Source organism: Malaclemys terrapin, chromosome 2 (genome assembly GCF_027887155.1).
Source record: "Malaclemys terrapin pileata isolate rMalTer1 chromosome 2, rMalTer1.hap1, whole genome shotgun sequence".
Lineage (NCBI taxonomy): Eukaryota > Metazoa > Chordata > Testudines > Emydidae > Malaclemys > Malaclemys terrapin.
This window is the reverse complement of record NC_071506.1, coordinates 157,834,583-157,851,026: the sequence shown is the minus strand read 5'-3', so window position 1 is coordinate 157,851,026 and position 16,444 is coordinate 157,834,583. Positions and strand designations below refer to the sequence as shown.

The following is a 16,444-nucleotide window of genomic DNA, read 5'->3' as shown; positions in this document are numbered from 1 at the left end:
TGTGCTCCACAATCTCTGTGAGAGCAAGGGGGAGACCTTTATGGCGGGGTGGGAGGTTGAGGAAAATAGCCTGGCTGCTGATTACGCACAGCCAGACAGCCGGGCGATTAGAAGAGAACAGCGGGAAGCGCTGTGCATCCGGGAGGCTTTGAAAGCTAGGTTCCAGAGTGAGCAGGGTAACCTGTGACTTTTAAGTTTGTGTACAGAGAAGCTGAACCTGCCCCCGTTTCTTTACCCAGTTAATGTTGACTATCCTCTCCAGTTACATACCCCCTTCACCCCCTTCCAACACACGTTTCGAAATAAAAATAGTTCTACTTTGTTAATGCACACCGTTTTCTTTAATACTGTTTTCGCGGGAATTTTTTAAAACTGGGACGCAGACTGTGGTGCGGAGCGGGTGTAGTGTAGTGACGCGAATGAAGCTTCTAAACTCAAGGATTGACAGGCTCCGCTGCGGTGGGATGGTTGTTTCAACGGAGCCTGTCACCCCTCCTGATCGGGACTGTGTGTATGGGGGGGCTATGTGACTTTGTGGCAGGGGGAGGACGGTTACAGATCCCCTGCTGCGTGGCTCTGTGATCCTGCATAAGGACCGCCGCTTAAGATCTGTAACTGCCCTCCCCCGCCACAAAGTCACAGAGCAACACACCCCCCACCACATAACATGAAAACAACCTCCCAGACTAACCAGGGTAACTAGTCACTGCATCACTGCACTGTGTATGTGCCCTGCTGCTGTGCCTGCCCCCGCCTATGTACCCTGCCAAAGGTGACTGTCCTGTCCAATTACCAACCCCCTTTCCCCTCCTCCTCCAAAAGAACATGATTGAAACAGTAGTTAACAGAAACGTATTTTTTATTATCAACTACACATGGAAGTGGGAGGTGAAACTTGGACGGGGGCTTGTGTCAGGCGGGAAGGAAAGAACTTTTCAAGTTTTGGGGAATGAGAGCCTTCTGCTACTAGAGCTCTCTGCAGGGGTGGAGTGAGAGTTAGCAGGGACTCTGCCGCCTCTCCTTCTTTGCACTTTGGGTGAGATGGGTATGGGACTTGGTGGCGGGGGAGGGCGGTTAGAGATGGACTGCAGCGGGGCTCTGTCCTCCTGCCTCCGTTCCTGCAGAACATCCACAAGGCGCCGGAGCGTGTCTGTTTGCTCCCTCAGTAGTCCAAGCAGCGTTTGAGTCGCCTGCTGGTCTTCCTGCCGCCACCTCTCCTCCCGATCCATGTTTGCTTGCTGCATTTGGGTCAATTTCTCCCGCCACTGGGTCTGCTGTGCTGCCTGGGCTTGGGAACAGGCCATAAGTTCAGAGAACATGTCCTCCCGTGTCCTCTTCTTCCTATGCCTAATCTTCGCTAGCCTCTGGGAGTGTGATGCCAGGCTACGTTGTGAGACAGTCGCAGATGTGGCTGTGGGAATGGGAAAAAGGGAGTGAATTCCTCAGAAAGATAAATGTAGTTGTGAACAAAGAACATAGTCTTTCTCTGTGAACAAGACCATGCACAGCACCTATCACATGCGCACTCAGCACAAGGTCGAATTCTCGGCCTTCGCATTCAGTGCCTGGGGTCTTCCACAGCACATTTGAGAAGCGGGGCAGCACAACGGAATTTCTGTTGCAGGTAGACATGGTAAGCCGTAGACTTGTGGCAGTTTAAAACTTTTATATTACCACTGGCCTCATTTCACATTTAAACCAATGTCAGTCCCTGCTGCCAGCAATCCGGCAAGCGGGAACTCTGCCCCTGTCCCACCCCCTCGCGGCTGTCCCCAGGAACGATCCCTTTCGGCAGCCCCTCTCCCGCCTCCACCGCGTGGCTGCAAACCAGCGGTTACAGTTCTGTAAAGGAACGAGCAAGCAGTCCCAACACTAACATTCCCCTACCTAATTCAAAGCAGGTCACCATGGGCGACATCACCCTGATGAGGATCTCTGACAGCGAGAGAGAGAGAATGCTCCGGGAAAGCCTCCAAAGACCAGGGCCGTATGCCGCCCTGCTGTGCAGAGCAATGATTCCCGAGTACTTGATAGTCTCGTGGCGCGGCAACGTGTCGTACTTCGGAGGACCCAATAAGGCCGCTCTCCCCAGGAACCTCATGCAACGGCTTTCCAATTACCTCCAGGAGAGCTTCATCGAGATGTCCCGGGAGGATTACTGCTCTATCCCTGCACATATAGACCGCATTTTACTCTAGCTGCAGTAGCAGGGACTAAACAGTAGAGCGGCTTGGGCAGGACAATCACGGAAAACCGGACATTGCTAGATTTTTTTTCAAAACTTGCACTGCCCATGACTGAACCGTTAAGTGCCTAGGGCAAAGTAATCATGAACAACCCATTCTTTTAATTGTTAATATTCCTGTTCTGTTAAAAATAAATGTTTAGATATTTACAACACTTACTGGCTGATCCTTCCCCAGATTCTGTGTCCGGGGTAACGGCTGGGGACGCTTCGTAGGGGATCTCTGTAAGGGTGATGAAGAGATCCTGGCTGTCGGGGAAATCAGCGTTGTGAGCGCTGCCGACTGCCTCGCCCTCCTCATCTCCTTCCTCATCTTCCCCGTCCGCTAACATGTCCGAGGAACCGGCCGTGGACAATATCCCATCCTCAGAGTCCACGGTCAGTGGTGGGGTAGTGGTGGCGGCCGCACCGAGGATGGAATGCAGTGCCTCGTAGAAACGGGATGTCTGGGGATGGGATCCGGAGCGTCCGTTTGCCTCTTTGGTCTTCTGGTAGCCTTGTCTCAGCTCCTTGATTTTCACGCGGCACTGCGTTGCATCCCGGCTGTATCCTCTCTCTGACATGTCTTTTGAGATCTTCTCATAGATCTTTGCATTCCGTTTCTTGGAGCGCAGCTCAGAAAGCACGGACTCATCGCCCCACACAGCGATGAGATCCAAGACTTCCCGATCAGTCCATGCTGGGGCCCTCTTTCTATTCACAGACTGCACGGCCATCACTGCTGGAGAGCTCTGCATCGTTGCCAGTGCTGCTGTGATCGCCACGGTGTCCAGACAGGAAATGAGATTCAAACTGGCCAGACAGGAAAAGGAATTCAAATTCAAATTTTCCCGGGGCTTTTCCTGTGTGGCTGGTCAGAGCATCCGAGCTCGTACTGCTGTCCAGAGCGTCAACAGAGTGGTGCACTGTGGGATAGCTCCCGGAGCTATTAGCGTCGATTTCCATCCACACCTAGCCTAATTCGACATGGCCATGTCGAATTTAGCGCTACTCCCCTCGTCGGGGAGGAGTACAGAAGTCGAATTAAAGAGACCTCTATGTCGAACTAAATAGCATCACAGTGTGGACGGGTGCAGGGTTAATTCGATGTAATGGCGCTAACTTCGACATAAACGCCTAGTGTAGACCAGGCCTTAGAGACTAACAAATTTATTAGAGCATAAGCTTTCGTGGACTACAGCCCACTTCTTCGGATGCATATAGAATGGAACATATATTGAGGAGATATATATACACACATACAGAGAGCAGAAACAGGTGGGAGTTGTCTTACCAATCAGAGTAGCAGCCGTGTTAGTCTGTATTGGTAAGACAACTCCCACCTGTTTCTTCTCTCTGTATGTGTGTATATATATCTCCTCAATATATGTTCCATTCTATATGCATCCGAAGAAGTGGGCTGTAGTCCACGAAAGCTTATGCTCTAATAAATTTGTTAGTCTCTAAGGTGCCACAAGTACTCCTGTTCTTCTTTTTTCACTAGGAGGGTGGTGAAGCACTGGAATGGGTTACCTATGGAGGTGGTGGAATCTTCTTCCTTAGAGGTTTTTAAGGTCAGGCTTGACAAAGCCCTGGCTGGGATGATTTAGTTGGGGATTAGGTCCTGCTGTGAGCAGGCGGTTGGACTAGATGACCTCCTGAGGTCCCTGCCAACCCTATGATTCTATGATTTTCTTCATTAAAGCCATTAGGCAACCCGTTGCTAAATGGACTGACAACCCAGGTCTCCTAACTCTTGTGTCTGTGCTCTACTCACTAGGTCAGGATGGCCACTGGAAACATTACCTCTTGGATGGACATAGCAATCCTCGCTTCCTGGGTTAGTGAGATCCTTGGAGAAAGCAGTAGCCATGTTGGCACATCTCTTCAGGAAAGGTGAGGTAGGAGGAGAAGGTCCCCCCAGCTGAACTTACACTCAAAGGTTTAAAGTTCAGGTCTCCTGGATTGACAAATAACGGCTCAGGTTGATGCTGGGTTTAATACAACCAGTTTACCCATTGCACTGCTTTTTAATACTATCTCAAATGCTCCTGTGCTACTGCTACACCTGAGGGATGTATTAGTTGCTTGTTCGTTTAAAAAAGAAATATGTAAGGACTGAGGAGAAGGGAAGTCATTGGGCTAGGAAGAAGAAAGCAGAGATGGTTGGTTGACCAGCAAAAAGAAAGAAACAGTGTAATAAAAAGTTCACGACTGCTTGCCAAGTTTAGTACTGGCTAGTTCCTTCAAATGCAACTATTTATCGAATGACAATTTGGGGCTCCATATTTATTGGCTCCCATACACTCTGTGGCCTATAAAAGGTGCAAGGCAATGGCTCAACGAACAAGAAGGTACCATCTTTATAAAATCACTTTTCTGGGTAGAACTGCATTTTATTAGTATTTATTTGTATTACAGTAGCACCTAGGAGCCCTCGTCATGGACCAGGCTCCCATTGTGATAGGCAATGTACAAACACAGAACAAAAAGGCAGTCCCTGACCCCAGGAGCTTAAAATCTAAGTATGAAACAAGAGAGAACAGATGGATCCAGACAGGGGCATACAAGGAAACAATGTGACAGTATTGGTCAGCATGAAAGGCAGTGGACTTGGCACACTAGCAGCCTAGCCACTATCAAGTTTTACGTAGGCATTAAAGCAGAGTTTTGAGGAGGGAAAATAACTCCTGGGGGGAGTTGGTCTCTATTGCTTGCTTGTAAAGGACTGTGTCTGAATCTTTTCATTCTTTCAAACAGTTAGTCAAAGGGCATTTGGATTTTCAGTGCTGTAAAGAATGCTACATTAAGAATGATGTCTTTTTTTAAAAAGCAGTTGAATAGTATCTCTGTGCAAAGCAGACAAGTGCTTTGCAGTCTTTTGGTAACAGGAGCAGTAGCATATAGACTTAGATTACTTTTAGTAACCATTGCAGAATAGTAACAGCGTCATTACTTCTGTAAATTAATGCAGGATTGATAGAAGTGTGTGTGTCATCATGGTGGAAATGTTCTAGCTGTTGAATACTGTATACAGATGCTCCCCGACTTACGCAAGGCGTTCCATTCCGGTACGCCTTGCGTAACTCAAATTTTGCAAAAATCGGAAACGTATCTCCGACCATTACACAAAAACAAACAAACAAAAAAATACACCCCCCCCCACAAAAAAACGAAAAACTCTATTTCTAGCTTACAGAACTTTTTCCATAAACTTGGATTTGCGTACGTCGGATTTGCGTACGTCGGATTTGCGTAACTCGGGGAGCGTCTGTATGCCTTTTGATTAATCTTTGCAAAATCAGAGCATTTTCTCCATTTAGCAGCATTTATTATTGGTAGTGAATACCGAGTCATTTAGTGTGTGTATGTGTAACGCCAACAGACCCCAGTTATCGGCGCGTGGGATCGAACCTGGGACCTCTGGAGCTTCATGCATGAGCCTCTACTGCATGTGCTAAAAGCCACGTGGCTCTTAGCTAAGTCTGTAGAACAGACTCATTTAATTCTCTCTAAGTGGTCTCAGTGCCACTAGATGGGGCAGAACACCACACGCAGGAGGTGTGTGGGTTACATACTTCCCCTTGCTGAGGAAGCGTGTCTTGAGCTTCAGAGACTTCCCAATTGAAATCCCGGACAAGCCCCTTCTTGTAACGCCGACAGACCCTGGTTGTCTGTGGGCAAATTGAACCTGGGACCTATGGAGCTAAATGCATGAGCCTCTACTGCATGTGGCCATGTGGCCCTTAGCTAAGGCTTTAGAGCAGACTCATTAATCTCAAAGTGGTCTTGGTGCCACTAGCTGGGACAGAGCACCACACCCAGGTGGTGCGTGAGTTGCATATGCATGGATTTGTCCACTTCATAGTAGTGACCACTCCTGCTTGCCAACAAACCACCTTACACAATAGCATTTGGTGGATCTTTACAATAAAAAGTAAAAACAAGTTAGGTAGTTATTGCCACCATTTTAAGTCCCCAGTCTAGCAAGGAGAGGTTCATAGGTGAATCCCCTGTGCCTCTGTTGAGCCCCCATGAATTCCAGCTCCCTTCCCTTTCAGTCAGTGGGGCACTGCAGGTGTCTGCCTGCACGTCTCCTTGTAGGATCAGGTCCAAAGTGTATACATTTTCCAGGGCTAAAGGCCTGATCCCTCCTTTAATGCACAACTCAAAGGCAGACAAGTTTGACTCAATTCCTTCCTGTCCCAGTTTGTTTATTACTACATGTACGGAGATTAATGTGAGAGATGGGAAATAAACCAATACACTGAAGTAGAAAAGCAAAACTTAACTTGGCTGGAAACAAGAAGAGAAATTACTGAGAAACAACCCTTAAGTACATACAGGATTAGCACACTAAACTGATATTGCATTCTAAATGAGACCTGACACCCAGTCACTGTCTTGAGAAATGGAGAAGCTACCCACTAACCTCGGTGTGCAGAACAATTGAGCCTTCCAGGCCTGATGTATTGTTGACCTACTCCTGTGTAGTTGTTTACTCCAGAGCAAGGGGAATGTAACAATGGTATCAAATCAAAATACAGTAGTTGCTCATTAGTAGCAACATAGCCCTTTTGCTACATTGCTCCTAAGCAGCTATTACTGTTATGGGGAGTGTTGACAATTCACAGTAGAGAAAGTGGTCCCAGGGGAAATGCTGCTCATAAGCGGCGGTTGCTCTTACAAGGTGTTGATGCAAACAAGTGTCTATTGTAATAGCATTTTTGATGCTGCACGTAATGCTAGGGATTAGCACTCAGATGCAGTCCAGGATCTGGCTCTTAAGTCTCCTGTTTTACTATTTTTCCAGTTGATATCTTACAGTTGCTGAGGATGCATGTTTCTGGAGATTACCACTTTAACTCAGATAACTGATCCAGCCATCCTGCAACCAAAGTCTGCAATTACCTTTATGCTACTCATGAGGAGTGCCACTGAATTCAACAGCACTCCATGGATGTGCAGACTCTGTTGGTAGAATCTGGGCCATCTATGGTAGAGATGCTGTAAAATTTCCTTACACTAAAAGATTTGCAGGCTGACTTCTGGCACAGAATCCAGGAAGACTCTGCTTAAGTTCTATTGATATAGAATTCCTGCACAAAAAGACTGATGGAATGTTCTGCACTTTGTCGCCTGCCTCCACTGGATAAAATCACACCAGTTATAAAAAGATTGACCATCAAAATCAACAGAGAGTCCTGTGGCACCTTTACGACTAACAGATGTATTGGAGCATAAGCTTTCGTGGGTGAATGCCCACTTCGTCAGATGCATGCGTCAGACGAAGTGGGTCTTCACCCACGAAAGCTTATGCTCCAATACATCTGTTAGTCTTAAAGGTGCCACAGGACTCTTTGTTGATTTTTACAGATCCAGACTAACATGGCTACCCCTCTGATACTTGACATTAAAATCAGTCATTCATACTGCATACCATAATATCCAGAAAAGTGTATATTAATACACTAACGTCTATTAAAGTAAATATATGAACTCAGGAGAGAGGATTATTCTAAACCATGATAAATAGTCAGATCACGCTCTATACTTCCCATCAATATTTAACTTAGAAACAATTGGCTAATGGTGAACCAGCAATTAGCATGCAAAATAGAGCCCTTGTGCTATAAAGTATAGGTTTCCAATGTGTATCTGCTAAGAGCTGCTTGGCACAGCAAAAGAAGAGGCTGTGTGTTTAACAAATGTCCTCATAATGAGCTCAATTGAAAAGCTTATTTAAGGTTTCTGTATTCATTCCAGACCCCTCCAGCTGTCACATTTGTCACATCAGCAGTAGGCTAATGTTTATCCTGTTCTGGTTGATAAATCAGACTATACGGGAAAAAAACTCTCACTTGTGCTATTTGTTACAGATTTTCATAAGAGTAGGAATCGAGCATAGAGTCAGCTTCTAATTAAACTATTTTTTAAAATAAACCGCTCAGATTTAAATATTTAACACTGAGAAACTATAATGTAAAGGACATTAAAGGTGTTCATCTAGTAAATGTATTTGCTGAAGTCTGAGCCCACATTGCTCCATCTCCATGAGATGAATAAAATATCAGATCTCAGATTCTAAAACTGACTACTCGTTTTCTCAGTAGGTGGCTGGATTAGAATGTCAGATATAATCTTAGGGCTCAGTTTTAGTTGAATTATGTCTTGATTCCACAGCCTATAAAAATAGATGTCTGGTTCTGCCTATTGTAGCACACATGACCAACATATGTTTTCCTGGGCTGAGCCCTGTAGATAACCGGAAGCTTGTAAACTGTTAAACCTTTCATGTAAACATTTCTCCCCTCTCCTTGCCCTGGAAAAGATTCACAGTCATGCACACTTACAAATCACTGAATTATGCATGGAGCCCAAATCCTGCCGGGCACCTCCCATTCAAGTCAATGGGAGTTGAGGGCTCTGGGAAGGGCTCAGCACTTTATAGGACTGTAACTGGCCATTTTGTCTGCAATATAATTTTCTAACGAAAATCACTTTTCCTGAGCAGCACCAAGTTCGACTGGTGCAGATTCACTTACCTTTTTTTTTTATTATTATTTTAAATTAAAACTGGCCCAAACTAAGCTGTTACCCCATCTCACTGCAGAGGGGAATAAATACTTTGCTTAAAAAAGGGCTGATTATGCTGTATTCCAGTAGCATGTGGCCCACGCTACTGGCCACTGCCTTCATGGGCCTTCCAGAGGTAGAGTTCCCAAGTCCCTCACAGGCCTCCACTACCCCAGCACCAGGCAGAAGCAGTGGCGATCATAAGGGACTAGGGCCTACTCTCATTCCCTTCCTTCCACTAGCTCTAGGGCAGTTGCACCCAATGCAACCTCCATCTCCAGGGGCCTATTGGGGGCAGAGGTTGAAAGCCTACCACGTCCACTGGCTCTAGACTCTCCTAGCACTTTGCCGTTGTGATGTCACTTGCATTCTGCTGAGTTCAGCACCAAAACTACCTCAGCAATAACTTGCTTTCCCTGGCCTGACGCTTTGTGTCCGCAATGGAAATAGATAAGGGTTAAAAGTTATTTTTTTAAAAGGCTTGAGATTTAATTGTACAAAACGGAGGAAAGCACTAAGCATTATTAGAGAGCAAGAGTTATAAGTAATTTTTAAATTACAGAAAAAACTGAGGTTAAATAAGGGCTTGTCTACACTGGCACGTTACAGCACTGCAACGTTCTTGCTCAGAGGTGTGAAAAAACACCCCCCTGAGCGCTGCAAGTTGCAGTACTGTAACGTGCCAGTGTAGACAGTGCCCCAGCGCTGGGAGCTGTGCCCCTCGTGGAGGTGGGTTTTTTAGAGTGCTGGGAGAGGCCATGGCAGCACTTTAACATTGCCAGTGTAGACAAGCCCTAAATGTCCTTTAAGAGTAAAGACTAAAATCTTTTTCTTTAAAATAATTAAGCAGGGTTTAACCATAAATTAAATAAAGACGGAGCTAACACATCTGTCTTTGGGCCTGATCCTGCAAAAGCCTGCTCATCAGACTAACTTTACTCAGGTGAGTACATTGAGCATGCCAGTGGATCCTAAGGCTGTATACCCACACCATGTAGATCACCTCCTTAAAAGATTCTGTTTCCATGTACCTCAACCCATCTTAGCATTGGAGGGTTTGGTTTTGCCATCCATGTAGCAACAGCCTCTTCACAATATAGCATTTTTAATCTAATCCATATCATCTCCTGTCATGCTACAGTAGGCTACTTATTTCAATTCCATTACAGTAATAATACCTAGCTTTTATATAGCCCTTTTCATCACTAAACCTCAAAGTATTTCATAATTTTTTAATGTATTTAGCCTCATTACACCCCTGTGGGGTAGGGAAGTGCTATTATCCCCATTTTACAGATGGGGAGCTGAGGCAAGGAAAGGCTGAACATTTATTTCATGAACCTGAGGCATTATCTTTCTAGCTCTAATTTCTATTAGCCTTGTAATGGGCAAACCCCAGAAGGTATGGTTTGGTTAGCCAAGTACGGTCTACCCTCAGTGGAGGAGGAACCTGGCTAGGATTCTCAAAAGAACAGATTGCCTTGTAAGATTTCAAACATGGCCTGGGGTTCCTGTCACATTCGAAATACCACGAGCCACAAGTTATTCCAGCTTCTGGCAGCTGCCACTAAGTGCAGAAAACACTTGCATTTAACTTGAATTGAATCAATGGTTTTGAACTTTTATAACAAATGTTTCTGGAAGATTGACTCCCATTGACACCATACGTAGTTTAAGTTTACTGAGAATGCCTTGGGATGAAGTTACTTTGCCTGCTTTTGTAAACGGTCACCTGATTATCAGCCAGAAGCAAGGGTAAAAATATTTTGCTACAGAATTTTTGCTCACATATACACACGCAATAACGAGAGAACTATAAGGTAACACAGGTGTCCTCACTATCGTCAGTAGGCACTGTGGTATTATATTCATCATTCACTAACCGCAAAGCAACTTTTAGAATCCTGAAAATCAGAGATTACAAAAGCATTTTTTTTAATGCTGTGAGTGTAGAATAATACGGACTTCAGTTTGCTAAAAATACCTCACACACAAGCTGGGCAGCAGCGATTGTATTACAGGGCTACTTAACAGATCACTTGCAAGCGTGTATTTTGTAATAGGCTTGGTGTCTGCATTTCAAACCTGGCCTTTAGCAGGTGTTGAGAGATCAGTACAGGTTGCATAAATGATCATATCTTAAGACCTCTGCCACCTCCAAGCAGTAATAAATACTCTGCTTAGAATGTTGTACCCGTTCCTGCCTCAGCTTAGTACTTTGCAGGAAAGGGAAACAAACAAGTCTTAAATAGCAATCCTCAATTTTTTTCATTTTGTGGACCACTTTGTACAAAACATCCTTTTCCATCTCTTCTCCCAGCCTTCCAGTCCCAAAGCTTTTTCCAGGATATTATAGAAAGGTAGAGGAAAATACCATTTTCCAGATACTGTCAATTGATGTGGGCTGAGGCGAACCAGGAGATACAAATTCCTGAGGGGTTTTCAAGGATACAGAAAAAAGAAGCAACATCCCCACTTCATGCTTTGTCCGTTCCAAACCCATGGAGGCCTCTGCACCTTAAAGCATTACAGCTAGGGCTCAGGATCCTTCTGCCCTCTGGAGATGGCAGATATCCAAAGGTAATGTTGTTCTAAATAGCAATAACATGGGCCCCAGTGCCACCCCCATCCCGCTTCCCTAGAGAAGCTGTCATTTATGCAGATGTTGGAATGAATGGCCAGTGGGTATATAGTCTCACATTACCAGGGAGCAGGGGGCCTAGAAAAAGAACTCAGAGCAGCTAAAATTCTGTGGAGTCCTCAGTCCATCCACAGAACTACAGCCCCCTTCCCGCCCATATCTTCAGAGTAGGTAGCCTGCCTCCCGCCTCCATTATCCACAACTACAACCCGAGGGCAGGAATAGTTAAAAAGTCACACAGCGACCATGTGGAGTTACCAAGTTTTTCTGAGGGTACTTACTATATGACCCCATCTGAGTACCAATGGTTTGAGGAAATATTTTTTCATTAACGTAGATTCCTTGCACCCTCTCAATTACAGTAAAACCTGTACAAGACACCACCTGTAAATGACAAAGGCAACCTCCTGTGCTAAGAGACCATCCCAAAGTATTCACAAATAGTGAAAATTTTACTCCATTAATATCCCACCACTTAAGGTTTGTGAATTCTAGAATGGGGAAACTGTCTGTTATGCATGCGATTTGTCCCAATGAAGTTCGTAGAACAAGTCATGTCCATAAAGTTAAACACGTGTACATGTTTGCAGGATCAGAGCTTTACACTGTAAACTCCTCAGAGCAGGGAATCCATCTTTATGCGTACTGTGAAGCACCACGCACATTTATAGTGCTATGTAAGTAGTAATAATAAATTACTACTACCAGTAAGTCTCCAAAAATATCGTGAGCTTAGTTTTTTTAAACTAGCTTGTTACAAAGAGTGCTACAAATCTATACATCATGTTAAAGGACTTTGAGAAGCTTACAACTATGCTGATTATAAAACCTTTTGCATTGAGAGAGAACAGAACCGAAACAAGTACTACATTAAAATGTTAAGTACCATTTCCTTTACCCCATCAATTTAAAACAAATTGCTGTACTTAGTTTCCCCAGCTTCTACATCTGTGTCCCCCACGAAGAACTTCTGGTAATCCCCCAATTGTCAGTTTCCTAACTTGCATTAGTAGACAACAGCGAGTTTTATTTTAAATGACCAGGGAATACTTCACAGGATGAGAATCTATTTAAAACTTCCCGTATCTTGTGCCAAGCAACCTCAATAAATGTCACTAGTTCAAGTGTTGATTCATTGCTTAACATTTTGAGTAAGAATCAAATAACGGTTCAGATGTATTGAACCCGTGGAGAGGTACACCAAATATATTCCACAGGAGTCATTTTTATTGTTACATTACCATGCTGACAATTCTATTCCAGGAAACGTCTAACATTCATTTCATGTTAACAGCTGAACATCTGGATACTTTATTTTGCACTTAAAGGCTGTTAAAATGCATTTATTTAATTAAAATAGATCCTGCAGCAGCACACAATCCATCCCCTGGCTAAGATTTTTTTATTTTGGACAAGGTGGTGCTATGTGTGCAAACATGGATATCCAACAGTTTCTATGTCTATACAGAGCGAGTCCCTCTAAGCTTATATTAATTCTCACCATCTTGAAAATCACTAAAACGATCTGAGTAATTTTCTGCTGTTCACACCTACATCTGTCTAGAATATCTAATGGATGCTGCAAAGGTTGTCTATATATACTGACAACCAGCATTAGGAGTGTGCCTAGCTTTTAACATTAATGTGCCTAGTTTTTAACATTAAGTTTGATGGTCACTGTAATAAGAAGTAATATATCACTGGAAGCATGTAGTGTCATCTCCTATTGCTAGACCCAGTGAATTCCAAAGCCAGTACCCACATACTACCAAATAATTGAGGAAGATGTATTGGTGCAGGACAGTGCCAACTGTTGACTGGACCATTAGCATATCTGCAATGTTTTAGGGCTGAATCCTGCCAGCATGCAAGTATTATTAGTATTAGCCATGTTTTATAATAGTCCCTAAAGGCAAATGAAGAATGAGGCCCCATTGCGCTAGGCACTGTACAGTCACTGCCCCAAAATGCAAGTCAACTTACTCAGGTAAGTAATTCCATTGGCTTTAACAGAACCACAGTGTTGTTCGGATATACACCTCTACCCCGATATAACGCTGTCCTCGGGAGCCAAAAAATCTTACCGTGTTATAGGAGAAACTGCGTTGTGTCGAACTTGCTTTGATCCGCTGGAGTGTGCAGCCCCACCCCCTAAGAGCACTGCTTTACCGCGTTATATCCAAATTCGTGTTATATCGGGTCACGTTATATCGGCGTAGAGATGTATATATTTAGGCCTGTCTGTAAAGGCCTATACTTTAAGAATTTAGGTATATGTTTATCATTTAGCTAGCTATAGAGGTATAAAAGAAAGAATCTGTGTAAGGGCCTTCTCTCACTGTGACAGTCTGAGGCCCTGTTCTTAAGCTAAGGCCTTTGGCTAAGCAGTGGGAGCAGCCACAAACTGGGAAGTGTATGGTCACGTCATCATATTCCAGACTAGTCACATGGAAATAAGGCAATCTGGGGCTGTTAAGGAGGTGATCCGATCTATCACCTCCAGAGAAAGGGAAGAGCCTAGAAGATGTAAAAGGAAATTTAGTTCGATAGTTTTCTGTCTGGTAAGAACTCACTTATCAATAGACACAGCTGGGAAATTCTTATGTCTTTATAGATGTAGTTGTGAAATTCTCACTTCTCTATTGTTTTATTATATTTCCCACTTTGCTATTGTTTGTTTGCATGGTCTCTGTCTGGTTCTGTGATTGTTTCTGTCTGCTCAATAATTAATTTTGCTGGGTGTAAACTAATTAAGGTGGTGGGATATAATTGGTTAGCTAATCATGTTAAAATATGTTAGGATTGGTTAGGTAAATTTCAGTAAAATGATTGGTTAAGGTACAGCTGAGAATATTACTGTATAAATTAGGGGCAAACAGGAAGTAAGTTGAGATTCGAAAATAAGGAAAGGGAACTCGGATTTAAGCTTGCTGGAAGTTCACCCCAATAAACATCGAATTGTTTGCACCTTCGGATTTTGGGTATTGTTACTCTCTGTTTACACGAGAAGGACCAGGGAAGTGGGAGGGTGAAGGAATAAGTCTTCTAACAAGAGTAAGGGATTACAAGACTGTGTCCTTAGAGAAGAGGCCTATGTTGTGTGTTTCAGGTGTTTTTTTAAAATGCTGAATATGCAAATTTTAATTTGAGAGGATGCTCCATCCTTAAGGCAAATACAGTTCACAAGTCTCTTAAGCTGACAGTACGGCGAAGACAGCTGACAAGAAAATATCCCAGCATAAATTTTTATTAAATTTGAATATTTTCCCAGAAGCCCAAGAAATTCACAATCTTATTTCATTTACAGAAGGATCGCATAGCCAGACTATACTTTTTTGGTCTGCAGATGTACATGAACGCATACAGGGTGAAGTTCATTTCTATGTATAGAGGATCCTCACCAAGTGATGCACAGCCCTTGTGCAGGGCGTCTGCACAGGGGTAAATCTTACTCACAATGAACTGAATTACCCCATTTAGAAAATGCCACTGTTTTTTCTATTTCAATTTACAATAATCAGCCACTCAGAAGATCATGACTTTATTTAGCATGGTTTTAAATAGTATTTTTAAAGCTCTCCTCTCACTACTTTTTCATGCTATTTGATTTTTAACTCTAAATACACTACCAAGCCCTGAGCAGCCCAGAACTACCAGGGTTTGCCAGATGAGTGACTTCAGTGTTGGTCCAAGTGGCCACGTTTCCTGATGTGACGTTCTATAATCATGCAGGGTACTAAAGCCTGTAGTGTATTTATATTCCTTTAAAAATTCAACTACATATTAAAAAATATAGGCTACATTTAAAAAAAACGTCATGGGTGTATAGAGATTAGATGTGGGAGGCAATAGACAGGGGTACTGATTTTGATAGAGCTAGTGATTTTAAACTGTGCAAGCATAAAAAGATTTATACACATGGCCAGACCTAACCTTGACTACGTTAGTTAAAATGGTACATCTTATCTGTATCATCTGCTTGCCTATGGTACAAGTCTAGAAAAAACAGCAGACATGGTATGTAATAGACCGTGCACCATGATGTCAGACACATTTACAGTTACAGATAGTCCATATTTTAGAACAATAACCATACACCGTATTTAAGTTAAATGGATTTACCCTTCTGTCTATTTTGGGGCCAATTCTGTGAGATGTTGAGTTCCCTCAACTCTCTCAGTGGGAAGTAAGGGAGCTCACTTCTTCACAGCATTGGACTGCTTGCACCTCAATGATTTACTACACACCACTATGCCTTATTGCTCACTTTATTTAGAAAGGCTTCACAGGGTCCTGAAGTCTCACAAATACCCATCACGAGACCCAACAGGTGAGCTGAGGAATGACACTGCATAGAATAGGCTTCCCCCTATTTTGACATCTTCCTCCCACTTAAAGCAACAGCGCTCCAAATGTACAAAGTCTACATGGAAGAGGTGCTGTAAATGGAACATGGTGTCACAAAGGATCAACTAGATTCCTCCCCACACCCCATTTGATCATGGTTTCTGATCATTTCTTCTCTGCCACAGCTAAATTCAAAGGAGAGAATCTAAAGCATAAAAACTTTAGCAACATTCTTTCTTATATTCTAGATAGATTACAAATATAGTCCAGACTACAAGAGTCTATAAAAATCAGACTCCCACATATTACAAACCTCCCAAACAAATACAAAAAACATCCTCCCCACGTCAAATAAACCAAACACAAAATCTTATATGATCCCCAATAGGTTTAACAGTAAAGTTACCTCTGTTATTGGCTATGGCAATCCCGCATCTAAATCCCTTCATCAGATTAATTATTTATATTCACGTTTGGTCTCGGCAATAACAGATTTATTACATTGCTAAGCAAAACTGAACTGGATAAACTGAGTAATACTCTCGATCAGCAAACACACAGTGGCAAAGCGGCATGTTTTCCATCTGGAATAACAGAACCTAATGAAATCTCCATTTTTATTAAACCATGGAGAATTAAGGCAAAAGCAACATATA

General features: G+C 43.4%; 1 protein-coding gene across 1 annotated transcript; it reads right to left on the bottom strand.

Annotated features, from left to right (window-relative positions):
- Window positions 1-841: 841 nt before the first annotated feature.
- Window positions 842-3,491, bottom strand: LOC128832190 (uncharacterized). The gene is made up of 2 exons (XM_054019314.1): window positions 2,406-3,491; window positions 842-1,411 (listed from the first exon to the last, which is right to left on the bottom strand). The coding sequence occupies exons 1-2, from the start codon at window positions 2,980-2,982 to the stop codon at window positions 936-938; spliced, it is 1,053 nt and encodes a 350-aa protein (XP_053875289.1). The 5' UTR covers window positions 2,983-3,491; the 3' UTR covers window positions 842-935.
- Window positions 3,492-16,444: the final 12,953 nt, after the last annotated feature.